Source organism: Squalius cephalus, assembly GCF_949319135.1.
Source record: "Squalius cephalus genome assembly, chromosome: 3".
NCBI classification, from domain to species: Eukaryota; Metazoa; Chordata; class Actinopteri; order Cypriniformes; family Leuciscidae; genus Squalius; species Squalius cephalus.
Window position 1 is genome coordinate 11,425,727 of NC_137124.1, and position 27,798 is coordinate 11,453,524.

Genomic DNA, 27,798 nt, shown 5'->3' on the forward strand with positions numbered 1-27,798 from the left:
TCTTTTCCTGAAACTTCTGTAAGCCTTTTAACTTTCCCCGCTCATTGACTCGACCCGAGCAGGAGTAAGGGTTGTGTTCGTGTCTTATCGTGCATTTGCACAGAAACCACAGTGTTTAAGCCCTCCTCAGGCAAGGTATGGCTTAGATGTCAGTGGGGGCTGCCTTCCTTTCCGCCCCTATTCTTCTGTGCGCTTGCCAGGCTTCTTTCCCCTTGATGGGAAGCGATCCATCCATGGGAGGAGAGATGAAGTGACTCCCTGCAGAGTGGAATTGAGGAGCGTAGGAATTTTATTCTGACAGAAAGTATGATTTATGAAATTGTAGACGTGGGGGCAAAATTGTGTGGAGTGCCTTTTTGTCTTGGAGAGCCAGAGCGCCACTATCCCTAATGTATATGTTTGACATTTGAAATGCTCAATGATTTGCGATTATATGTGTTGGTGATGATGAATAACTTGTGACAGCATTGGCACAGCATGAGACTGGGTGATGACAGTTGACCTGGATTGGCAGCTGAAAATTCCAGCACACGTCATCAACCAGTCCACGCTTAGACCGGAAATCATCCTGGTCTTGGAGTCTACGAAACAGCTTATCCTACTGGAGCCAACTGTGCTTTGGTAGGAGAGAATGGAAGAGACGCAAGAGAGAAAGAGGTAGAAGTATGAGGGACTGTTGGAATGCCAGTGGAGGTGGGTTGCCGAAGATTTGCAGGTAATTTCCTCAGCCAGGCTTAAGGAATGTTGGGAATAACTGGCACAGGCCGATTAGCATTAAGATACGTAGCTGTGGTTGAAAAGGGGTGTCCGCAAAATGCCACTTGAATGCCACAGTCTTGATTAACCTCGATCAGGTCGCCTGGACGAGGGTGTCTGTTGAAAGACCTGAAACACCCAATGACACTAGGAAACAACGCTGATGATGTGTCCAAGTTTGTGCATTAGAGGTTGTATGAATAACGTGACAGCTAAATTAATGAAGCAACTTGTATACACTTGGATACGCATTTCTGTCCCAAAGCATCGTCTTCAAGTTAATTGCTGAATTTATGAAACTGTCCATTTCATTTCTCAGTGAATTGTTTAGCTGTCTACCTCAATTTGTTGGATAAAAATGTCAGTTTTGGAAGTACTACTGCCTCTTTGTGCATTACGTTTAACAGGTTTCCACCGAGACCTTGTGTGTATCTCTCCATGCATGGTTGCATTCTTATAATGTAATCTTTTGAAATGATTGTACACTTTATGAGCAGTCATTAACTGCGATTTCATTTCTGGCATAGTGAGCTGTGAGTATCTTGCAATCATGTCATTTTCTTGTTCGACAAACACAAACACACACACACACACACACACACACACACACACACACACACACACACACAGAGCTAAAATAATTGGGTCTCTCTGGCTGAATTGCATGATGATATGTCTCTCCCTACATGTGGAATAAATTCTGCCAATTGAGAGTGTGAGTGTCACACATTTCTTTTTCCCATCATGCCTGACTGTCAAATCTCTTCCCAGCGAAGGAACTCGCAGTGATCTTTTAACCATGCACATATCATTAAACTGTGAAGGCATGGCTGCTGCCAGATCTTACTTTGACCCGTTTAACATGTCACATGTTTGTGGCTTGTAAAAAAAATGCATTATTTTGAATATCTTGAATGCACAGTAAGGCACATTGTGAATATCTAGGACATTATTTATAATGCCGTTACCCTCCAGTTATTGCACTTGATCTGAATCTTGTATGTGTGTGTGTGTATGGTGAATGTGATTTCACCAGGTATGTTCCTGGATCAACATCTTTGTTGATCCTGAAACAACGTTCAGATCAACCAATCAGATTTGAGGGACAAGTTCAGGCTTACAACCAGTGTTAGGTGCTTCTACATCAGTGTTGTTCACCGTCATTTCCCTCTGATTTTAGGCATAACTTATGGGTAGGGTTGGGTTTGGGGGAAGGGATAGGGTTGGGACAAAAATTTTGGACCGGAATGTTGTTCCAGGATCATCAAAATACGTTGGCCCAGGAGCATGGCAAAATCACGGTGACCATGTGTGTATATATTTACTCCAGAACTGTAATATTGCAGCATCCATACTCATTTTAGTGTAGCTGCCATAATCATTTGTGTAATTGTGAGAATCATTCACAAATTAGCGTATTCAGCGAATCACCGAATCTAGTTCCAATCGTGTGTGTGTGTGTGTGTGCCATATAATGGATTAGCCTTTCCAATTATTCCTTAAAATACGACCTTTGACAACAGCGGTGCTTTCAGCACAAGGCAGACGGTATAGTTAGCACTAGCAAGGCTGCATGAACGGCCCTGTAATTGTTTTACGACGCTGCAGAAATTATACCACCTTGTATAGGTGATGCACAAAGGGCTCTGTAGCCATGAAACTCCAGACTGCCTCCTATGCTGGGATGAAAGGAGCGGAAGAGGGAGGGAGGGACAGAATGAAGGGAGAGAGGGGGTGGAGGGAGGCTTGTGAGCAGCAGTCCAAAACAGGAACTGGGCCATAAATGCTGATTTTCCCCCGGTTTGGTGAGTCAAAGGGGGTGAAGGGGAGATGGAGGGGGGGGAGGAAGTGGTTTATTGAAGCATGGTTTATAAGGGCTGTCTGTTGGCAATTCTTTCACTCCTTTGCTTTGTATGTGTGCACGCCATAAACCATTTGGCTCTGTCTTTTCTTGACTGCACTCCTGGAAGCTTGCATTTATGTTCCTGGCAGAATGCAAACAAGAAAGTGCATGTAATGCATTAGTCATGTTTGCCTAATCAGGTGTCATGAGGATGCAGGTAAATCGGAAGTGCCAATAAGAACACTAATGCAACTGCAAAAATGGCTAATAGTGTTTCAAATGACAAGCAAATTTGAAAAAGATTGCAATCACAACTGAACCAGGTCGTAATGAATCCTCTTTACTGGTAGTGAAGATTTATTTATTCAAAATGACTCATGAACATTTGGCAAGGCTAGTTTTGATTTATTCACTGTGGCTGATCCGCATTCAAACATATAAACATGTTTGAATAAAAAGATTGATTTCCACTCTCCACTCTGCCATCATTTTCACAATCACTCTTGATTTATGCAAATTCTTTGTGTGCCTTCTATATAAATTGTTGTGCTGGATTTTATAGGCACGGTTAGGAAGCACAAAAATATTTTGTTTGGTTTTTCTAGCACAAGGAGACTTTAATTTGTAACAGTGTTGCTGGCAGGGATGTGAGACTGAAATCTGACCCACAATTCTGTGCTCTCACTGAGGGGGAATCCTGCTGTGGTCATTGTCCACATGGCAGAACGCAAGAAGTGTAAGCCGACCCAAAAACATGCCTGGGAAAACCGTTCACTGCCTGAATTGTCATAAGTTCCACAGTTTGGCATAAAACGAATCTCTGCACTCGAAGACTGTAGGTTTTTTCACTTTAAGGTTTTTATACGATGAGCTCCAGTCAATAAGAAGATCTTGTAGTGCATCTGTATTCTACATTGCATTATCTTTGAAGGCTAACCAGATCCAGTTGGAATCTGCAAACTTTTATTTTTATTTTCTTAAGCTAGTTTTGTTGAAAAAAATCTGTGGTCTTAAACTTAGTAAAATTTGATAAATGGAGCTAAGTGTGTTACACGCTTATGGCTATGTTCAAGCATAATGCAAATAGACACAATATTTAATAAACAAGCACACATATGGCAGCAATGTGTAATACATTTTCAATAACGGGTGTTGCAAGCAATACGGGCGTTGACAGTCCTATACCTTTTCGTCGGTCAACATTTCATTCGGTAAGGTTGGGCGGTTTTAATTTTATATGCTGTTTAATGTTTATGATCGCGTTAGCTTACATGTAAGCGTAAGCAATGCTTCTATCGCTTGTTTCTGCTTCTTCTTCGCCTTTGTTCATCCTCTTTCAGAAGATGTGTAACAGCGAAAACATGGATTGTTGGAAAATTCTGTCAATGGCAGGGAAAGAGTTAAGAACCAAACTTCTTCCCTTTTTTAATCATTTTACTTTTAACTTTTTTGTACAAAGTTCAATTTTAATTTTTTTTACTGTGAAGTTTGTCCTTTCTTTATTTTTTTGTTCTGAACTGCTGGGTCACTACCCCAAAATGGGTCTCGGGTCTGTTCTGATGACAGCAGGAGAAACAATTGTCTAAACAATGCTAAATGCAAACGATAAAATGCAGATAACCATATAACTGTACATTTGAACTAAATGTCAATGCATCTACAATATTGTTTTGGCACTATGTTGAGCCTCTATTTTGCTTGCTGTGGCAAAACCAGTTACTAAATCTAAATCTGAACCACTGTATTAAATCATCTTTATCATCATTAGATGACCAATGGCTTTTCTAACTAGGAATGTTGTATGTGCACTAAAATCAATGCAGGGTAAGTGGGCTGAATGATTTCATCATCTATCTGCAGTCGTGCCTTAGGGGAGAAGCTTTGATCCACAAAGAGAAAGGGAGCTTCTTAAGACAATCTAAGAGAGTATCAAGCATGCTCTGTCTCAATGGATCTGCTGCACAAAAGTGGAACTTGCGTTTGCGGCTGAGAATCTACTGAGGTACAAAGTAACACTATCCCCATTTATCTCAGTGAAGTGTAATTCATTCATCAACCTGAAAAGACTTGAACTGCTGAGGGGAATTGATCTTTCATTTAGACGAACCCAAGAACAATCTGAATGGTGTCCACGTCTTTCCCTGTCTGTCTCTCTTAAAGTCAGAACAAAAAGTGGAAAAGCTTTATTGGCATGACTAGAACAGATTACAATTTTATCAATCATGTAGAATAGTGGCCATGCATACAAACAGCCAATATGGAGGACAAAGTAGAGCGGAAATGGTACAAAATAGGGGTTGGAGGGACGAGGAATAGAGGCTATTTTATTTATAATATTGTTTTTTTCAGGATTCATCCAGGAGTTTTTTTTTGTTTTATTATTTTTTTGACATTTTAAATTGGCCTTTTCACCAGTTTTACTAATGACCCCCTCTTCCTGTATCTCACCCTTTATTTCTCGCACTTTTCCCCCACGTTTTCTTTCATCTAGTCAAAGTGGATTTCTGTGGGGATGACGTATGTATTGCAGGCTAAGTGAGTGAGGTTAAAGGTAGGGTAGGCAATTTCTTTCATAAATACTTTTTTTTTTATTCTGGGTGAAACCCTCTTCACATCCTTGTAGCAATCAATAATAGAAGTGGTCGAAATACTACAAAAATGTGGAAGTCTCAGGACCCAAAAATCATTTGCTCATCCAGTCAATGCATTCGCTCCAACGGCAACGGTTACGTTCTACCTGGAGCTGTTCACGTCCTCAGACTCGGATTTTTGCGTTCGTATTTCAACACTATCAATGGCAAAATGAATCTGCAGCAGTCAGGTGGTACAAGTAAGAACTGTGTAAGTCGTTTACGTTCATTATTATTGTAATGTTATGTGCTTTCAGAGATGAGGGAATTTAACGGTGTCTCGTGACGCTTGCAGACTCTGCTCTGGCTGTGTGCGTTCATGTGTTTTGGAGATGTACTGAACGGGGAGTGGGATCTCACGTTTCAAAGCTAGCTTGCTATTGCTAGCCTCTCCCGAAGTTGCCTACCCTAGCTTTAAATGAATGCTTGTCTGTATTAGCTATGCAAAATGTGTGGGCCTTTACAACATCATAATTGCCCACATTGAATCAATAATGCTGATGGTGGACGGTGATGATTCACTTTATTATTATTCTTCATTGGTGAATTGAAACCACATCAACTTATTAAATTAATTTTAAGTTATAGTAAAGACTACTGGCTTGAATGTTAATTCTCAGAGAACAAGATGTAGGCGAACTGACAATGGTCAATTTTGCAGACCGCCAGAATGAATCTTTTAAAAAGGCAGAAAAGCAATAAGGAGGTCAAATAATGAGAGAACTGTAGAACAGAGGGTAGATTTGGCCATAACAGTGCCAGAGTTTCACCTTCACTTGCTATTTTCACATTACGACATCACTGTTTTTGTTTGCCTCATGTGGTGCAGTAAGACTTTCCTCCTGTTCGGTATCTCTGAAACCGTTTTATCTGTAAGCAAGCAACTGTCTCCTGAGAAATTCCTGTATCCGGGATCTCTGTTTTCCTTAATTTAAACAGGATCCCAATGTGCATTTTTTTTCAGATTACTAAGTGATTTTTGAGACTAGAAAGCTCAAAGAACACAACATCAAGAATAAGAGCATAACAGCCCTTTTCTTGCTGAAGACGGGTTGATGACAGCACAGCTGGTGCTAAAACATAGACTACCTTTGGGAAACAAAGCCTTGACAAGCTGCATAGCTTTCTGCGGTGAGGGGAAAAAAAGCACCATGCAGGAAATATAATAGTTTAAATCAGTCAAGTCAGAGCTTTTTCAAATGCCATTTTAAAGAGAAACCTAGTGACATTTTACCCCACAACTGATCATCAGTATGATGCCTATTAATGGAAGTGTGCACACTAGTTTGGTTCTTGTTAATACTGCCCAATTAATGCCTTCAGGGCGACTAGGAATGGTTAAAAAAGGGGTTGGTGTTGCTATTTCGCAACCCCTAATGGTCAATTACTGGGATTTAGACCTTGATTCCAAGGTTTGGCTGTGGTTGAATAGTTAAAGTCAAACGGGAATGCTGTGTCCTTTAGTCACGGGTAGAAATGTTTTATTGTTATTTACTCTGTCTGGCTGCTAAGGTTTTATTGTCATGGTGGAATACTACTCATACCACAATGCATTTTATTGACTCATTATGTCTGCGAGTAAAATTATACCCTGAACACACGTTAGAGATAGAGCAGGAAACTGCATTTCTTAAGGGTTTGTTTCAATTCTTATGCATTCACATTTAGAAGATATAGGGTTTGGGTGCATCGGAGTCTGTGCATATTTAGTTTTATTTCCAGTCTTTTTGCTTCAAGGAGCACTATTATGTAGCCACTTAGTTTGGGAAATATGTATTTTGATGCTTGCTCTCTCTCAGGGTTTTTCCTGGGTCAAAAAAGGTCTTCAGTGATGGCAGACGAACAAGGCCCATCCACACACACAAGTGTTGGTTACCCATGTGAACTGCGAGCCCATTATAGACAATAAAAGCAAAGAGGCAGTTTATAATATTAACTTATCCTATTTATTCATGAAATGCAGGACAGATCATAAAATAAAGTCCTTAGAACTGTGTCTATAAAACAAATCTGTGAAAGTATATGAAAAAAGTCACTGAGCAAAACTGTTTTGAATAAAATGACAGATCATTTGTCATACAGTATCAGATCCATTTCTATGGTCACAGTCAATCTGATTTAATCGCACATGTAACTACAGTTGTAAATCCAGCAATGTGTAGTTATCAGCATGGAAAATATAGATTATCTACAGAAAACGAGCAAAGATCGCTGACATGATCATTGAAGCAAATTACAACGCTAAGTACACAAAGCAGCACTCTTGCGAAAACTCCCTTTTATAATCAATGAAGCTGTCTACACTGTGCAAGAAATCTCTTACTGACATGGTGGTTATACTTTGTTGGTTATAATTAAAGGATTCGTGAGCATGCAGAACTTGAGCGGATTCTGACGAATTTAAACACATCTGATTGGCCACTGTGTTCACATGCTCAACAGTTATGTCTGTGATTGGCTACAAAGCTCAAGGCTGAAAAAACGTGTGGTAAATGGAAACCTTTGACGTTCTTCACAGAGCGCAAACATTCATGAGAGCGTTTTAAAGCAGCTGGCTATATCAGCGGGAACCAGTACTGCAGAAGGGCAGATATCGTCACATTAAATGATCAAATAAATCTTTGCGGGACAAAGGTTCTTTTTGGTGGCCGTCAAAATATAAAAATCATGTCTCTCTCTGTTGTTGTAAGTTTTGTGTAGTGCTGCCGGGTGAGGTCCATTCAAATCTTGCAATCTGATTGAGTTGAAAGATGATTTCAGCAAGCACACTGAAAACAGCACAGGTTTGTCTTATCGTCTCTGCTTTCTTCCATTTATTGGATGACTTGCTTGTTTTGTAATCATCCTGTAAAGCTGATAACCGCAATCAATGCAATGCTATTTAGAGTCTTGGAATGAATTTTGATGCTGCTGAAGTCAAGCTGAAGACATTAAACCCTGACTCATATGTGGTTTTAGCCTTTAACTTTTGTCTGTACTTTAACACTTGAGCTTGTTTTAGCCTTTAAAGGGATGGTTCGGTGTATAATCAACCTAGGGTCCTTTGCACCATGACCTCGAAGCCAAACACCCCCCCCAGAAGCCTTTTTCCCCTGGTCGAACATTATTAAAGTTAGAGCTTATTTAGAGCTATCAGCCGGATGGCTTAGTGCAGGCGCTAATGGATCCTAGGCTGTATCTCGTAAACTACCCCACTAATAATGCCCTGAATGGCACCAAACTTCTACAGTAGTACAAATAGGTTCTGTACTCATAAAACGAGGCATTGGAAAGTTTGTAAGTACATCAGGGGTTTATTTAAATAACACTTGCCTGACGGCTCATGCTACCGCTAACCCGGACGTCGACGTCACTTCCGTGATTTGGGAAAAGCCCGTAAAAACCCTGGCAGACATCCTTACACTACATCCTTATGCATCGCTTTCTGTATGACAACCTTGGATCCATTAGCACCTGCACTAAGGCTGATCTCTAAATAAGCTCTAACTTTAATAATGTTCGACCAAGGGGAAAAAGGCTCGAGGTCATGGTGCAAAGGACCTTGATTTTACTCCGAACCATCCCTTTAACTTTTGTCTGTACTTTAACTCTTGAGCTTGTTTTCTTCCTCATTAAGAAAATATTTTTATGATTTTCTACATACAAAGTAATGCATGTGAAAACAAAATCTTTCCGCCATGCACGCACCCAATAATGTATGTTAAGTATATACAGTATACTGCACACTTGCAATGCATCCAAGCATTCATGTCTGTGTTTGTGTACTTGGATAGAGCACGTTTGTGGCCTGTGACCATAGAGTGATGCTGGCTAATTCGCTGCTGGTTCCTTTGAGATTTTATAATGGGGTTGAGTAAAATAAAGCCCGTAGTAAACATAACTTGACTGTACTTTGACTTTTTGTTCTACAACGTAAATGACACACTCCCGTAGCGAAAACGCACATTTTGAAGCAGTTATGTTCATTTTTTAAAACGTACGTTGTTAATAAGGAACTAGATAAGACAGCTTGGGGTGTGAGTTTGTGTGCAGTTTATGTTGTAGAACAAAACGTCAATGTTAATCACAGACTTTATTTTACTCATAAATTGAAAAACCCCATTATAAAACCCCATAGGAAAATCTTAAAAGAACCAGCGGCGAATTAGCCTAGACTTCGCAAACTTTGTTTTGAGTTCAGTGTCAGTAACACTTTACAATAAAGTCTGTGCACATACAGTACAATAATGTCATTTTTATATACTATTATTTATTGTTTAATCATGTTTGTTTATAATATCTAATTTACTAATTTTATTTTTTACAATAATTTTATTTTTTAAATAATTAACATTTAAAAGTTTGGAGTAAGTCAGTGTACACACACACACACACACACACACACACACACACAAAATTAATACTTTTATTCAGCAATGACGCATTAAATTGATCAGATGTGTCAGTGAAGACTTTTATGTTGTTACAAATAATATTTTAAGTAAATGTTATTTTTAACTTTTATTTTTATTTATTTTTATCCTGAAAATATGAAGCAGCGAAACTGTTTTCCACATTGATGATAATGATAAATGTTTCCTGAGCAGCAAATCTGCATATCAGAATGATTTCTGAAGGATCATGTGACACTGAAGACTGGAGTATTGATGCTGTGCCATAGAAGTAAATTACATTTTAAAATATATTAAAATAGAAAACCGTTATTTTAAATTGTAATAATATTTCACAATCTTATTACTGTATTTTTTATTAAAAAAATGAGCAGAAGACACTTAACGACCACAAATATTTGAATGGTGTAATGTGTTTGTTTTTTTTATGTTAAAAATGTATTGTAAAACTGAATGCTGTTGTTCATTGGTAGATCTTGATACCTAACATATTTACAAAACTGTTGTACAATTACGCTGAGTTCTACCTTTTGTGTCTGCTTGTGTAATTTTCCACAGATATTCAAAGTCATTTACATAAAATGGTCACACCATATAGTTATTTCTGATGGCTGTTGACGAGTTTCTCATCACTTCACCCGTTCGTCTGCAGTGAATGCTGAACAGACCGGCACACAGAACGAAGCACAAACGGCACTAGTGTCAAGGCTCGCGCTCGAGTGAGGGCCTCAAGCAGCTGTAATTGCAAGCAGAGCCGCTCTTGACTACGCACCAGGACCATTTTCACCGAGCGGGACGGGGCTCGCTGGAATTCAACAGAGTGGACTGTTTGTTGAAAAGCGCAGAGGGAGAGGGTCATCGCTCGTTGTTTCAAGTTGGCATCTGGGGAATCTTTACTAAGCTGGGCGTTTTCCATGACCCATGGCGCCTTGGCACTGCTGAAATGCATTTGAAAACATGCCTTGAAAGTGAGCAAAGATCTAGGGTCAGTTTTTCCCCTTGTTTTGAATTGCGTGTTTGAGAAAGCACAGCTGGGAAACGGCAGGCTGAAGTGTTGCTCCATGGGGGCAGGGTACTTGAGAAGCAGATGTTAATGCGGTGGTTTTGGATGATGGGGGTCTAAAGAGAGCTTCTTTTCTCCATGCTGAATCCCTCGTTTATGCAGGATGACATGTTCGGGAAGACAGGCTACAGTGTGTTCTAGCATGTCCTGTGAAAATGATGAATGGGAGTGAACCACCATGCCCAAAAGAACCTGAGACCTTGGTGGTTCTTTGACATTCAGTGGTTCCCATGCGGAAGGTGTCGATTTACACCTTTGTGTGTGAACACAGTGGTCCCATATGGCCCACCTTTTTGCGTGTCTAACCCTTTCCATTCATCTTTTTACTTATGTAATTTATCAGTTATTAGAGATTTTTTTTAATTTATCCGCATTGGACAATTTAGGATATTTAATAGCAATGCTCCTTTCTGCTATTTTTTACATTTAGATTACCATTGCCGTCACTTAATGTTCACTTAAAGATAATATTTAAAAAACACTCTTAAATGTAGTAAATCTCAAAATCAATATCCATATTTCATACTGCACATTGTAATGTCTAAATTCTCTTAAAACAATTGATTTTAGTATTTAGTTTTAATTTATTTAGACAAAATTAGTTTTAGAATTTAGAATTAGAATTTTTATATCTGTCATTTGTCAGTTATCGGCCATAACGTGAAAATAATTATTGGCCGGAATTTTAATATTTTTCCAATAAAAAAAATTAAGTCTGCAGTGCTTTGAGACAGTACATTTAGTATATACGTGTATATAGACCAAACCTTCTTTCTCACTGACTGTGTTTCCACCCAGAGTTGGATGGAAAAAAATATGCAACAATTATGCACAAAATTGGGATATCGCATAAAACATTTGCGAATAAATCAGTGTTTCCGTGCCATGTGTTCAAGAGAACTCAATCGTCACTTCTTGGGAAATTTGTGCAAAATATCTGTAATAAAAATATAGAAAAATAAATAATAAAATAAAAAATAATAATGAAAATAATAAAAAAAGTTGCTGCAATCGGGGAAGAAACTGATTTTTTTTTTTTTTTTTTTTCTCCATCATAAATGACTTGCATCTCAGAGCGAATGGATAAACACAATAAAATCTGTCACGTTCTCTTGCGTTTGGATGCTGGTGTTTGTGAGCAATCATGTGAGACGCTTCTGGGAGGGAATTAAACCAAATCATTCTGATGACAGACTTTGGCTCAGAGATTTCAGAATGATCAAACCAACATTTGAGATGCTGTGCGATGAAACTGATCCACTGGTCACGTGATTTTTTTTTTTGTATTTTTTTGTATTTTTTTTTTTTTTTTTTTTGGGGTTGTTGCTCTGTTTGCATTTGCTTTATTTGATAAATGTGTTTCCATCATAGTTTATGTGCATGTCTTCTTATCAGATAAAAAAATGATCTGCCTCAATTGAGTGCATAGCCTACGTATTTTATGTGCATTTTTAGAACGTATGCACATCTTGGCTTTTCCATCCAGCATTTATTCTTTTCTTTTTTAATGCTACATGCCAAAACAAGCATAAAAATGGATAATGGATGAAACCGAGCTAGTGATAGCAGGACAGACATCACTTATACAGCTTTAGTTGCATTTTATTGGTTTCCTCACAACCTCTTTGTCATTTTATGTAGAGCTTACGTATGAGAGCTCTGTCTTGAACTGCTAAAGACCCGCCACCTCAAATGTTTTGTTGTTTCTTTCGTCGCACTAATTCTCCAAAACTTCCTAATGAGGTTTAACCTCTGTTTTAAACCAGCAGTGCACTGCCTAATCTTTTTCAGTCCACATTCTCATGGCACCTGCTGAAACCTAATATATTTGATTGGAAAAAGCATCTAACAATGTCCAAATGCTGGCTAATGATATTACAGATTTCCTGTAGTATTAAAGAGGCAAGGTCAATTCAAGCTCTGTCTGGAAGTCAGCGTGGGTCACCATCACTTTAAGGTCTTACCGAGAGTTTGGCTGCTGTCAATATTGTGCTTGAGTCTGGGACCAATTATGGACCGACCCATTTCACATCACAAATGATTTGTTATTCCAGGTCAGCCAGCACTCTAATGAAAATGAATGGGAGGATTTTATGAGTCTTGAGTCACAGCAAGGGCACTGCGATTGCAAGCTACCGTCTCCTCTTTAATGAGGCTGCCGCCACCTCAATGGTTCTGGTCCTTCTTGCTGAGCAAATTAAAAGATTCAGGAATACAACAGTTAGCTGTTGTGACAACTTAATGCTACATTTGTCGTACTTACTGGGTTGATTAGCTCTGAATGCAATCGCCTCAATAGTCCAGTAATCTGCGAAGCATGGTGACCTACTGACTTAGCCAGGTGATTATCTAAACTGTGGAACGTATTTTGCAGGTCCTCATTAAGCTTGCCTCAATTTTTGTATATATTTTTTTACTATTGGCTTTCCATAGATTTTAATCATGGTATATGCCTCTACTGTCTTATTTAATTAAATGTGAAAAAGCAAGAATGCAAGGGATAGAAGTCGGATTTTCACAATTTTTGGGGGGGAAAGAATTTCATTGGAACATTATATTGGAACATGCAATATTATAATGTTCACTTATTTCTTCATTTGACAGAATATATTTTAAATTAATAAAAACTAAATATTTTATTAATAAACTTTTATATTGTATCAATAATTAATATTATAATATTAATTAAAAATATTGCAATTATTTAATATTTTTTAAATAATATATTTGTAATTAATAATAGTTTCTTACATAAATTTATAAATATTTGTAATTTAAAATAAATGTAATGCATTTGTAAGTTGCCTTAATGGAAGCATAATTTTAAAATATTTTTCTAAAATATTGTTTTGTGCTACAGCTGGTGGACATTGCTCTCTGTGTGTGGCTCTGTGTAAGACATTGCAGATGTGTTCTGGGTAATGCATACAGGGCTTGCATTAGTAACACAACTTCTTTTGTGTCTGGCTGCACTGATTTGATTTTCAACAGTAAATCCCTGTTAATAATTTCTGGGTTACATTTATATTTTATCAGCATGAAAGGGGATTTATGGCTTGAGCACTGTGGTTTTGGCCTGGGTTGAACCCTGTGCAGGTGGTCCGCTGTGGGATTGTTTATGTTACAGGTATATCGTTCTGTGGAGTCTTTAGGTCAGATATGAGATTGTAATCTGAGACCAAGTGAAATTCTCTTCCCACAAGCCCTTAGTGTTACTATGACTGGATATTGTGGAGAAATGTACTACGAATCAGTAGTGTTTGATTGGACTGAACCGTACATGATAATTAAATCACACAAAGTTTCTGAAGAGACACTTGCTTTATATGATGAACAGACTGAATTTAGGCTTTTATTCACATATAAACTTTGATCGTCGAACATAAACAGAAGATCAACCGTGCTTGACGCACGAGAACAAACCTCATTGCAGGGTTCCAGACTGCGACCAAAATGGTCGCATATGTGACCATTTTTTGAGAATGTGCGAGTTAAAATTTGATGTAGTCGCATTTGTGCGAGTGCATGGTCATGTACTACTCAGTTAAATTCACGCATGAATTTTCCTGCATTGAACTTGTTTTAGCGCCCGCCAAAGTCTTATTTGATCGGTGAGTAATGTAGATGAACTGCTGCGCTTGTGACAGGGCGCATGTTTAACTGAAAGAACGAGCATAGAGAGAGACCCGGTCGCGCGCGCACTCTCTCTCTTCGGAGCCAGGTGAAAGTGTAAACAAGACTTCACCGTCTCCAAACTAAGCGCTGTCTTGCTCTCTCTCCCGCGCACATATTAATCAAAATAAATGTTTACATCAGTGCAAAACTAGGGTATGCAGATTAAGACCACTATTCATGAGCATGCATTGATTAATCCCATGGCATGTAGCAAAAAAAAAAAAAGGTGCGACCAAATCATATGCTGGTGCGACCAACTGAGAAAGTTGGTAGCACCAGTGCAACCAGTGGAAAAGTTAGTCTGGAGCCCTGCATTGGTTCCCGCAGAAGCTCAAACATGACTCGTAACACGAGAACAAACCTCATTGGTTCCCGCTGAAGCTCAAACATGATGCGTAACACGAGAATGAACCTCATTGGTTCTCGCACATCAAGCGAACATGCTTGAGCTTCCGTTTACCACAACTGATGTGTGTGTGCTTAAAAGCCTAAATTCAATCTGTTCATCAAATAAATCAATCGAGTCTCTTCAGAAAATGTGGACTGAACCACTTGATTCATATGGATTAGTTTTACGATCACTTTCTGAACTTTTTGAAGCGTCAAAATGTCAAGTTGCGTAGGTATTAATGGAGGGACAGAAATCTCTCAGATTTCATTAAAAATATCTTCATTTGTGTTTCGAAAATGAATGAAAGTTGTTTGGAACGACATGAGGGTGAGTAATTGATGAGAGAATTTCATTTTTGGGTGAACTATCCCTTTAAGGATTCTTTAAGCAAGGCAATGCAGATTAAATCTGTTAGTTTAGGCAGACTAACTATCCTGTGGTTTGAAGTGTCTGTTTTGTTGCAAGATTCTTTTTGTCTTTTCTTTTTTTTTCCCTATAATTTGGCTCAGTGTCTTCCGGCTGCCCCTCGTTATGACCCAGTCTCAGGAAAAGGGCAAATGCATTCTGACTGGCATTGTTTAATAATTGGCATTTTGTGTGTGCGTGTGCGTGTGCGTGTGCGTGTGCGTCTGTGTGTGTGTGTGTGTGTGTGTGTGTGTGTGCGTGTGTGTGTGTGTGTGTGCGTGTGTGTGTGTGTGCGTGCGTGTGTGTGCGTGCGTGTGTGTGCGTGTGTGTGTGTGCGTGTGTGTGTGTGCGTGTGTGTGTAAAGGAGGAGGGAAAAAACTCTTCTTGGCCTTTTTCAATAAAAATTGTGCAGTTCATTCTCTGTTCTGGTTCTGCTGTTGCTGTTGGCTGAGTTCCTCTTGGAGGTCAATGAGTGTATTGTGCACTTCACTCGTACAGTCTGTCCCCCCCCCCCCCCCCCCATCCCCTCTGTAAAATGACCTTTTCATCTTAAGCAAAAGATCTAGAGCTGAGATAACAACTAGACAGATTTCAAGTTCAGTTCTGTTTTCTTTTGAGTTAAGGTGGATCTACTTTAAACTACATCCTCACCTTTTTCTAACCTGTCTTGCAAGTTATTCAGCAGGTTGTTTATGAAGTTTCCTAAGGGTAAGTGTGGCAGATAAGGGGTTTCCATGAGATTTGAAAAGTTTTACTGATTTCCAGATGAGTGAGTAGTTCACACACAAAGTGTCCATAGACATTTATTTTTTTTATCAACATCAAGGTTTTAGGTTAAAAATGTATAAATGGAAAACATATATCTTAGGTCCTGTCACAATTTGGAACTAGTCACAATTTTCAGTAACACTTTATTTTACAGTGTCCTTGTTACATATGTTACATGTACTTACCATAGTAATAACAGTAAATTATACATAATTACATGCAACTAACCCTCAACCAAATCCTAATCCTACCCTAACCCTATAGTAAGTACATGTAGTTGCTTAATATCACTCAGTACTTAAATATATAATTACACTGTAACAATGACACCTGAAAATAAAGTGTCACCCAATTTTCTTTAGTTTTTTACCATCCCTGCAGTTTGATGTAACACTGATTTAATTGGTAATACTTTACAACACTTTTAATGCATTAGGTATCATGAACTAGCAAAGATTAATGTTTAATTTTTAACATTATTCATTATTATGAATAAACATTAATTCTTAATGAACAATAGATTGAGTGTTTCTATATACCCCCAAAATTTTGAACAGTAGGGTGTGTGTATACTATATATAAAATATAAATAAATAACAACATAAGAATATATTTCTTATTCTGAAATCTATAGAACTGTTCCTCTAGATTCATCTTGACCTGATGAGAATGAGCATCACTAATCACATCTTGCTTTAGCAGGAAACACATGTCTAATATGCCTATCTGTCTCATCTAATGTTGCTTAAAGCGTAACTCTCGCCAAAATGCAACCTAGGGTCTTTTTGTGAATCTACCCGAGGCAAACTTTCGTTTAAAAGCATAATTAGGATGGAAACGCCACTTTTAAGTTTGACCGTATTATCGTTATCGGTCAAATTCCCTTTTGAATGGGAGTGCTAGGGGCACGACTATGATAGCATCAAAATCGCTATTTTTAAAACACTAAGAAGGCTCGACACAACATGAAACTTTGCTCGAAGTATCACCAGGGGCTCTACACATGAACTCGAGCACTGAGAACATTGTTTGTGTACACAGAGTTTACTAAAAAGAAAGGTTTTGAACAACTCACTGTAGCTGTTGTTGTTTCCGGCCGCCGGCATTTTGTCAGTCAAAAATAGTCGATCTCCGAATGCAACGTAACAGGGAGGAGAGTAAAGATGGAAAGCTCCTAAAGCTTAGTTCAATATAAATTCACGGATAATTTGTTGTTTTTTCGTTAGTGAAAATCAATATTGACCTTGTATTTGGAAAAGGATCCTCATATAAGGAACAGTACTAAAATTCAGAGTCGGTTCATTCGCATTCGGAGATCGACTACCCTGGTGATACTTCGAGCAAAGTTTCATGTTGTGTCGAGCCTTCTTTGTGTTTAAAAAATAGCGATTTTGATGCTATCATATTCGTGCACTCCCATTCAAAAGGCAATTTGACCAATAACGAAAATATGGGCAATCTTAAAAGTGGCATTTCCATCCTAATTATGCTTTTAAACGAAATTTTGCCTCAGGTAGATTCACAAAAAGACCCTAGGTTGCATTTTGGCGAGAGTTACGCTTTAAATAATGATGCCTTTTGAATTGACTATGTGACCTCCCCCTAGCCTGGCTCCGCCCTCCTGCGTACTTCCGCTCAATTTTATTTCCCTTCAGTACTACGTCTGGGATTGTGGTGTATTCTTTGGTTTTCTCCGATCATTTTTTTACCGGTCCAATCAGCGAACAGAGGGAGTGGCTGAGAACGATGACGTTGAGGTCGTGCGCTAGTTTGAGTATAGGGTTACGTCACGACCAAACGTTAGCGATTGGTTATGGCAGATCCAGAGTGACTCAGGGCAGATCCAATAGTTTTAAACTTCAACAGAATTACCCGCCTACAAGGAAGTTAACGCTTGTCAATGGAGAGAGGCCAGACTCTCTGTACAAATGAAATGTACGAGAGTCTGGTAGAACCAGGCTAACCTCCCCCCGCTTAATAAAGTAATGAAACTAAAGTTATGATAAAGTAAAATGTCAGTGTCTTGCCTGTTACTGCTTATCTAATTAAAATATTGGTGATCAAGTAAAGTGATCATCTAAATACTGTAAAAAGGTTGTTCATTGTTATTTCCCGATACCTAATGCATTACATTATTTACAATAAAGCTCAACTTGTTAATATTAAAGTTTTTTAAAGTACAGATATTTAAAGTACAAAGTAAAGTACAAAGCAAAGTAAAGTAAAGTACAAATATTTCGTTTTGTCATTAAAGCTACATGCACAATTATTATAAATGAATTAGATAATACATTTTTTGAAATACAGCACAATGCATGTCATGTCAACTTTCCATGGCCTTTTATGTCAAATGGAAATTTTCAGCTTAGCCTATTTCTAATCATAATAAATAATATAAATGGTCCTGGGTAATTTACATTTCAGTTTATAGTGGAGTTCATAGTTAGCACCGCTGTGTGATTTGTTGCCTGATTAAGAGCTTGTGTGTGTGTGTGTGTGTGTGTGTGTGTGTGTGTGTGTGTGTGTGTGTGTGAGAGTGATATTTTAGCCCATGACATGCAGTTTTGCATGGCTAGCGTGAAGACTAGCCTACTTTTCTTTTCTTTTTTTCAGAACTTTTTATGAGCCAATCACCTTAATGCCAAGCGGCACTCCAAGCTCACGCCATTGGTTGAGCTAGAAGTTGATGTTTAGAGTGCTTTTGTACTGACATATTTTTGTAGGCCAACCCAGAAGTCAGCATCACCCTGGTTCCCTCGACAAAAACCCAACAGGATTTTTCCATTGGATTTTTCCAAGGTCTGCGACTAACGAAAAGCTTATGACTCTTACGCGCATGACCTCAACGTCACCATCACTAAGCTTCCCACAACTCTTTCAGTCTTTGTTAGAAACATTTTCCCTGAAAGTTAGAGTTATAATAGTTTGCTAGAGTGCAATTATAAACACAGAAGCCTCCAGCAAGAGCATATACCACTTGAGTTTGGAGAGTTATGCTTGTTAAAGTGTTTTGAATAGCTAAGAAATCCCACACAGGAGAGAAAGCATCTTACAAACAAAACACCCTATAATAGTTTTCTCACTCTTCTCACTGCCAGTGGCTTCATGGGGCCGAATGAATGCACCACATTAACAGACCGATAACTAAACGTGACCCGACACGGCAATCAATCTCTGTAATATTTGTTTAGCGGATGCTGTTTTGGGATCCGACGACCTTAGGCTCGAGGTCAGTCATCGTCTAGTCATTGAAGTCGTCACATAGCCTGAGGGGGGAAGGGGCTCAGTTGCTATTACAACCATAGCTTGCCGATTGATGTTGAGCTTTGTTAGTTTCCTTCGAGAGCAATGGCGTGAAAATAACGAGATCATCTTGAGTTTTTCCACTACCTGTTTGAATGAGTTCTGTGTCGGTTCATCGAAAAAGACTTCAAGGCTACGCATTAAGTCCGTATCGGCATGTAGTACCATTCATCTTTTTGGCATCTTTTTAACCAAATAAAAACGTATCTTTACTGCCTAAAATTGTGGAAACAATTTTCAGCATTTTTTGAGAACCAAATCAGCAACATTTGAGAGTTTGAGGTTAATCATCAAACAAAAACTGATTTGTGAGGCAGTTTATTTTAATAATGGCTTAATTTGACATAGTATTGAGTGCAGTTCATTATATTAAAAGTCGCAAGGAAAGAACTAGCCTAGTTCCTCTCTTTATTTCACGTTGTCTGCAGGTGTCCTTGTATCCATTAATGCTCAGCAGTACATGTTGACTAATTGGTGATGCTGTTAAGAAGCTCTTTTGGGATTTGGAGAACGAGACAAACAAGTGTTCCCGTGGGACGTCACCTGACCTAAACTGGGTGTTTATCCTGAAGTGACTAATTGGGACCAAGCCTGATGTTTTTTTCTTTTGTACCTTGAAGTGTGTGTGTGTGTGTGTGTGTGTGTGTGTGTGTGTGTGTGTGTGTGTAAAAGAGAGATAAAAAGGCTGAGATGTGTTTGTGGATGAATAGCAAGGCATCGCTGTAAAACAAGAGTTGACACAGAAAATGTATTCACTGCAGAGGTTTGGTGTTTTGAGATGATGATGATGATGAATGATTTGTGTAAGCAAAACTAAATGTGCTTTGGAGCAGTTTATTTTTATAAGTAGTGTATCTTGATGAAGGCAATAAATTTAAAATATAGCTGCGAGCAGCGATTGCGGACCCAAGCCGGTGGCACCGCCACCCTGGTGCCTTTAGTTACACTAAAGACCGCAGGGTGGCGTTGCTGCCGGCTTGGGCCCTCCATCGCTGCTCGCAGCTATATTTATATATATATATATATATATATATATATATATATATATATATATATATATATATATACATATATACATATATATATATATATAATAAAAGATATATACATTATATATATATCAGACAAGTAATATTCTCTGTCTTGTCACTTCACAAAAAAAATGGTACAAATTGTACTACTAACTACTTAAACAGAGCAGTGTAATTTTAATACGTTAGGTTGACTATTTTATAATTATATTTTATTAGGGCTATAATGAACAGGCTGCGATGTCAAGATTGCAATGCTGGAGTGTGTGTGTGTGTGTGTGTGTGTGTGTGGCGTGGGCGTGATTGAACAGTGGAGACATAAAAATATACTTTATGGTGCTAACTTTAAAATTGAAATAAAATGCTCACGGCTGCACGGGCATTCATTCCTACTTCCATAGGAATTAATTGAAAATGCTCGCTCTGCTCCCAACCATAATCAATGTCAGTGCGGACGAACATATTTTACTTTCGTTTTTAAGTTAGCGATTCAAAAGCCCCCAGCGGTGTCACCTATTTTTTTACAGTCTATGGGTGTCACACGTCGATTAACCGGTGCTTATATTCTCACTGTCACATACCTAGTATAGGCCGCCTACCTGAAAGAGAGTTTAGCTTGCCCCAACCATAGTAGCCTGATTAGAACGTCAATGACAAAAAAATGACTTGGGAATCACTAAAACGAGAGATTATTCTAATTATATTACATTAATTTTAAGTTGCAATCAACAGTTGATAATAAATGTATTACTGATCAATGGTAACAAGGTTGCGCTGCTGAGGCTCGTGCAGCTTCTCCAGGAGAAACGTAAACAACTGAGCGCAGCACACAAAAAAGAAACCCAGTTAACAACATACTGACTATAAAAATTACAAATATGGAGTTTTTATATATTTTATAACATGATAAGAGCAACCTCACTTGACGAGTAGGCTGTGTTTCCTGAATACAATCACGATTGAAACTGCGACGTTGATTTCATCAACAGGTTAATAAACAGTTACAATTAAGTCACTTACATTTAAGATGCAATATTGACTGTTTTTGTTCTGTTTCAGCAGCAAAAATAGTTAAACCAAGATCACAGCAGAACCATCGCACATCTCACAGCAACTTGTTTTCTCATTTCTGAATGATTCAGCATTTTGAATGAATCGGTTGACTCAAAGATTCAATGACCAATCCATAAACATCTGTCTCAATCATGAATGACTCAGTCATTCGAACGAATCGTTTGAACAAATGAATTAATGACTCGCTCATTAAGACGGTCGCCTGGCGACACCTAATGGCGGTTTAGTGTTATGTTTAAAAGTATCTTTCTTTCCAACGTGTGTGCACCATTATCAATGTCTGTGCGGACGTCTTTACTTTCACTTTTATATTAGCGATTTAAAAGCACCCGCTCGTGTCACACATCGATTAACCAATGGGACAATATCCTCACCGTCATATACCTAATAAATTTATATTTAAATACAATAGGCCTACCTAGTAAAACGTTTTATATACTATTTGGATATCCTTTTGGACACAAGAGGGCAGTATAGCCCTATGTTTGCTTTTTTGTTGAACCAAATAGCACTAAATAGCCTGTTTTTAACTTTTTCATACTTCTTGAATTGCAAAAAAAGAATAAAATAGGTTTAGTTCTAATATTTGTATAATTTTATATAAAAATAAATGGTGTATAATTACATTTTTAGAAGTTATGAGATGTTTCCTGCTTCCTTTTTGACATTAATTTAATCCCTCGCCATAGCAAAACCGTTTGAGATATTCAATATCCGTTCACAATTTAGCATCTTTAATGTATTTTCATCATGTTGAAAAAGTTTGGTGGGAATAAAATAAATAGTTTAAGAGGAGTGGCTAAAAATTCAGAGGCTGATTTTGCAAAAAAATCCACATTCACATGAAAATATCTCACTTCCTGATGGGAGGAGCTAATGAATGTAAATTAGAAAGTTGTCCGGCTTGATGAGAACAATATACAAACTATTTTTTTTTACTCTAGTTAAAACTAACCCCCCCACTTTTGTCAAAAGCATGTTGAAAGTGACACACTTCCTGCTGCCAGTTGGTGGCGCTATAACTTTGACTCACAATAGTCACATCCATGTGATCGGCCTCTTACAACGAACACACTGGTGAAGTTTCATCAAGATCAGTTAATGTATGCTGAAGTTATAACACACTTCCTGTTTCATTTTTTCGCCATAAATTCGTTTCCTCGCCACGGCCAAACCGTTCGAGATATTCAAAATCCGTCCGCAATTTAGCATCCTCAATGTCTTGACTTCATGCTGACCAAGTTTGGAGGCGAATCGATGAATTTCCTAGGAGGAGTACATTAAATTCAACAGCATGCGTTTCCAAACAACGCTAAATAGCAGACTTCCTGTTGAGCTGGCGTAAAACTTGGTACACACATGGATCTCCTCAGGCCGAACAACTTTCGTGCTCTAAGTTTCATATTATTACATGCAAGTGTGTTTGATTTATGGACACGTGTTTGGATCCCGTTCCAGGGGGCGCTGTCGAGCCCCCCTGCCACGTCCGGGTACCAGCTTCAGCCCGGCCCTGATGGGCGTTGGTTCTGACCTGTGTGCAAAGTTTCAAGAGTTTTTGAGCACGTTAAGGGCCCCAAAAGCCCCTGAAACCTTGAAAAACAAAAAAGCAAATCTCACCCAACAGACAAATCCCTCCCACCCCTCACACACACAGAGTCAGAGAGAGAGAGAGAGAAAATTCTCCCAAAAAATCACATTCAAACCAAAATATCTGACTTCCTCTTGGTCTGAGAATATGACTGTAAATTAGAAAGTTTTCCGGCTTGATGAGAACAATATATATACCAAGTTTTGTGATTCTAGGAAAAACTAAGCCCCCATTTTTGACTAAAGGTGGCGCTACTGAGCCATTCCACCACGCCCGTTTCTGAAACTTTGCACATGTCTACTGGCTAATAAATGTAATGTGTCTGTTGAGTTTCATGCAATTTCAAGTATGTTAAGAGTCTCAAAAGCATCAAAAAAGAATATTAAAGTTTGAAGCGTTGCCACGGCAACAGTATTAAAGATATGAAAAATCCTTTCACAGGTCTACATCTGCCGTGTGTCTACATTATACACATAAAGGTTGAAGCAAATCGGGTAAAAATAAGAGGGTGATTTCAAAGCATTTTGAAAGTGACACACTTCCTGCTGCCAGTTGGTGGCGCTATAACTTTGACTCACAATAGTCACATCCATGTGATCGGCCTCTTACAACGAACACACTGCTGAAGTTTCATCAAGATCAGTTAATGTATGCAGAAGTTATAACACACTTCCTGTGTCCCATTATTCGCCATAAATTCGTTTCCTCGCCACGGCCAAACCGTTCGAGATATCAAAAATCCGTTCGCAAGAATTCATCCTCAATGTCTTGACTTTATTCTCACCGAGTTTGGTGGCGATCGGATGAAATCCCTAGGAGGAGTATTTCACATTCCATTGTATGCGTTTTCCAAACAACGTATAATAACCGACTTCCTGTTGGGCTTTTGTAAAACTTAGAGCACGAAAGTTGTTCGGCCCGATGAGATCTATATGTGTACTGAGTTTCATATTAATACATGCAAGCGTGTTTGATTTATGGACCAAGTTTTCGGACCCCATTCCAGGGGGCGCTGTCGAGCCCCCCTGCCACGCCCCGGTACCAGCTTCAGCCCGGCCCTGATGGCCGCAGGTTCTGACGTGTGTGCAAAATTTCAAGAGTTTTTGAGCATGTTAAGGGCCCCAAAAGTGGCAAAAAGGCAAAAAAAAAAATAATGAAGAAAAAGAAAAAAAATAATCCTTACGGAAACAATAGGGCCTTCGCCCTTTCAGGGCTTGGGCCCTAACTAACAAGATTGAAGCGCATTGTTTTTATGTTGCACAAAGGAGTTGGCCATAAAGACATATAAATAATGCAGTTAATCGAAAGATGTCACCCACGTTCCAGGTCATTTAAACTGCAAGTCTAAACACTAATAAGTTCCCTTGAGAGGCAATGAACCTTTTTAGAACGCCTCCCTGAGACATGATGCTGATGTGGAGTTTATTGCAACTTTTCACCATATATTTTTACTTGGCAATGAAGTTTAATGTTCACAAAGGGTTCATTATGTATAAAGTCAAGTCAAGTCAAGTCATCTTCATTTATATAGCGCTTTTAACAACGTAGATTGTTTCAAAGCAGCTTTACAGAGATAAACGTATAATTTAAGGTAACAGAGATTGTTTTGGCTTTATAGCGGTACTTTAATAAAGTTATTTTCCAGCTAAGGTTAGTTATGATTGATTCGCTTCCGTCGCAACAATCATTTGTTATTAAATTAGGGGCCGCCAAGACGACACCATTCCCTCTACACAGACTTTAAACGCGAACCTGTGAGAAACGCTGATGGCGTTCACATGCGCATTAAGAATTGGTTCTATAGTTATGTGCGTTTGAATATATGTGCGCAGGTTTGGAAATCCCTACAAACCAAGCCTAAACAAAGTACTGGTGTTTCCTTATAATTTTTGATACAGAATTTTATTTTATTTTATCAATTCGGGGTAGATACGCGAATTGAGTTTCCCGACGACGCTTTATCTGTAGAGTGGTAAAGGGATCCTCCATAGGGAGAGACTAGTTGGCACTTCAGCACTGCGTTGTTCACATAAAGACAATTTGTTTAAAGTTGATTTATGTATGGGCTATATATTTTTATTTCTGATGGATCATGTGACAGTGAAGACTGGATTAATGGCAGCTCAAATGGCAACAATTAGATCAAATAAATGCAGCCTTGATGAGCTCAAGAGACTTCTGTAAAAATACTTGGGTGTGTGTGTGTGTATAATATAAATATATATATATATATATATATATATATATATATATATATATATAAAATATATATATATATAATATATATATATATAATATATATATATATATATATATATAATATATATATATATACAGTACTGTGCAAAAGTCTTAGGCATGTTAATACCCCCCCCCCCCCCAAAAAAAAATGGTTTTAAGTCAGTTATTTATATCTTTTGCTGTAGTGTGTCAGTAGGAAATATCAGTTTACATTTCCAAACATTCTTTTTGCCATTAATTGTAATAATCCAGTGAGATTTGTATGCACAAGGAGTCTGACAGCAGCCAGGATGATCTGATCTCACCATCATCGAGTCCGTCTGTGATTACATGAAGAAACAGAAGAAACTGAGACAGACTAAATCAAGAAGAACTGCGGGAACGTCTCCAAGATGCTTGGGGGGTGGGGGGTGGGGGGTGGGGGTATTAACATACCTAAGACTTTTGCACAGTACTATATATATATATAGGCTAACAACAAATGCACTAAATTCTTACCATTAGAGAATACTAATAACTATCATGAATGCATCAAATATGTTTTGTTAAATTATTCTTAGAATTATCAACAAATCCGCATTAGAGCTACTGATCTATATGAAAAATGAGGAAGATCATTTAAAATGTCTAATGATATATTCATTACATTTACGAGCACTACAATCTCTTGACAAATTACATCATCAGTTTAACACAGAAAGAATAAAGTTACTTTTTTTGCCTATTCTTCTTTGAATTTCTGGTCTACATCATTGTGTATCAGAATAATTTGTGCCATTGTGTTCATAATCAGATGCCACTGCATTTTATATATATATATTTCATTTGAAGAAGACATGGATGAAATATGTGCACATACACGGTGCCGGTTCATGTTTTGAGCACTAGAGTATGTGAAATATGTCCATAACTTGAAACACGCTTGCTCCGGTCCAGATATGAACTGTGATGGGGAAATGGGATGTGAACGCTTTATGGGGAAAATGCAAACAACACTTTTACTTTACTGTACTTGGAAAACATACGACACGTGTCCGAACACAAAGCCGAACAGGCAGAGGTCTTGTCACATTTGAATTCTCTGCTGTAATGAGATCTCATGCGTAATGCAGCGCAGTGATTGGATTAGAGGAGTTTATTATCATGAGTAATGTGGAGAAAAGCTCAGAAACTGATGACATGGAAAGTACTCTCCAGCCACGGCAGCCAATCACCACCCTGAGTCCGAATTAAAGGGATAGTTCACTTTGAAATTAAATTTTGGTATGTTTTAGCTTACCTGAAGGGCATCCAAGATGTAGGTGTCTTTTTTTCCACAGTAGTTTCAATTTTGATATTTTTAGGTCAAAGCGTTCTTGTCTGACAGTCATATCATGCAGGTCTATGGTCACTGTCTCAAAGAGCGTGCACAGAGTCCAAATTAAAACAATTCCCCATCGTCCAAATTAAACAATTCCCCATCGTAAGTACACATTGATGGCCTAAGACACGAAACGAGCGGTTTGTGTGAGAAAACGAACAGTATTTATATCGTTTTTACCTCTTATAACACACCCACGTCCAAGTGATCTGAGGGCGTGAGCACATCCTGGTGTGTGACGTGTGCGCAGACTGGTGCACAGATACACTAGATGTCGCCTTGGCTACGGCAGTTCATTGGAACGAATGTCTTTAAGGCGACATCTAGTGTATATATTTGTGCACCAGTCTGCGTACACGTCACACAGCAGGATGCGCCCGCGCCCTCAGATCACTTGGACGTGGGTGTGTTATAAGAGGTAAAAACGATATAAATACTGTTCGTTTTCACACACAAACCGCTCGTTTCATGTCTTAGGCCATCAATGTGTACTTACGATGGGGAATTGTTTAATTTGGACGATGGGGAATTGTTTTAATTTGGACTCTGTGCAAGCTCTTTGAGACCGTGACCATAGACCTGCATGAAATGACTGACAGACAAGAACGGTTTGACCTAAAAATATCAAAATTGAAACTACTGCGGAAAAAAAGACACCTACATCTTGGATGCCCTTCAGGTAAGCTAAAACATACCAAAATTTAATTTTAAAGTGAACTATCCCTTTAACACACATATACCTCACTTTTCATGACATTGGTTCTTTTTAAACTGGAAGAATGAAATGGCCCCGAAAAACAAACAAAAACTACTTCTCTTAATAATAAACATAATGAGTGCTATTGTTGTTTTCATTGATGTGCAACCAACTGTTAACATAACAAATTAAATGTGTAATTGGGTTTTATGATCCTTTTATGATCCTCAAGTAAATTTCATTCTTTTCTTTTAATGTATTTGCTTAATAAAATGTGTTAATACAATTTTATTTCTTATGTAATACCCACTTTACAAAATGCACTCAAGCTATATTACGACTAAAGGGATTGCAAGCATGGTGTTGTACCTAACAACAACCACACCATGGTTATATTCACAGTACACCACACCTATTTGTCCCTTATTGCTTAAAGTATTGGTGATTTTCATGCTAAAATTAAACTAACAGTCTCTTTTTTTCTCTTGCAGTGTGCAAGGATCCACCATATAAAGTTGAAGAGTCTGGATACGCTGGATTCATCTTGCCTATTGAAGTTTACTTTAAAAATAAGGTACTGTC

The 27,798-nt window shown here is 38.3% G+C and overlaps 1 protein-coding gene across 1 annotated transcript in view; it reads left to right on the top strand.

Annotated features, from left to right (window-relative positions):
- mllt3 (MLLT3 super elongation complex subunit) overlaps positions 1–27,798 on the top strand; it is a 58,944-nt gene that overhangs the window by 7,725 nt on the left and 23,421 nt on the right. Inside the window, exon 3 of the mRNA XM_079867768.1 lies at positions 27,708–27,790. Coding sequence (XP_079723894.1) covers positions 27,708–27,790 — 83 coding nt within the window. The remainder of the gene's footprint in view (positions 1–27,707; positions 27,791–27,798) is intronic.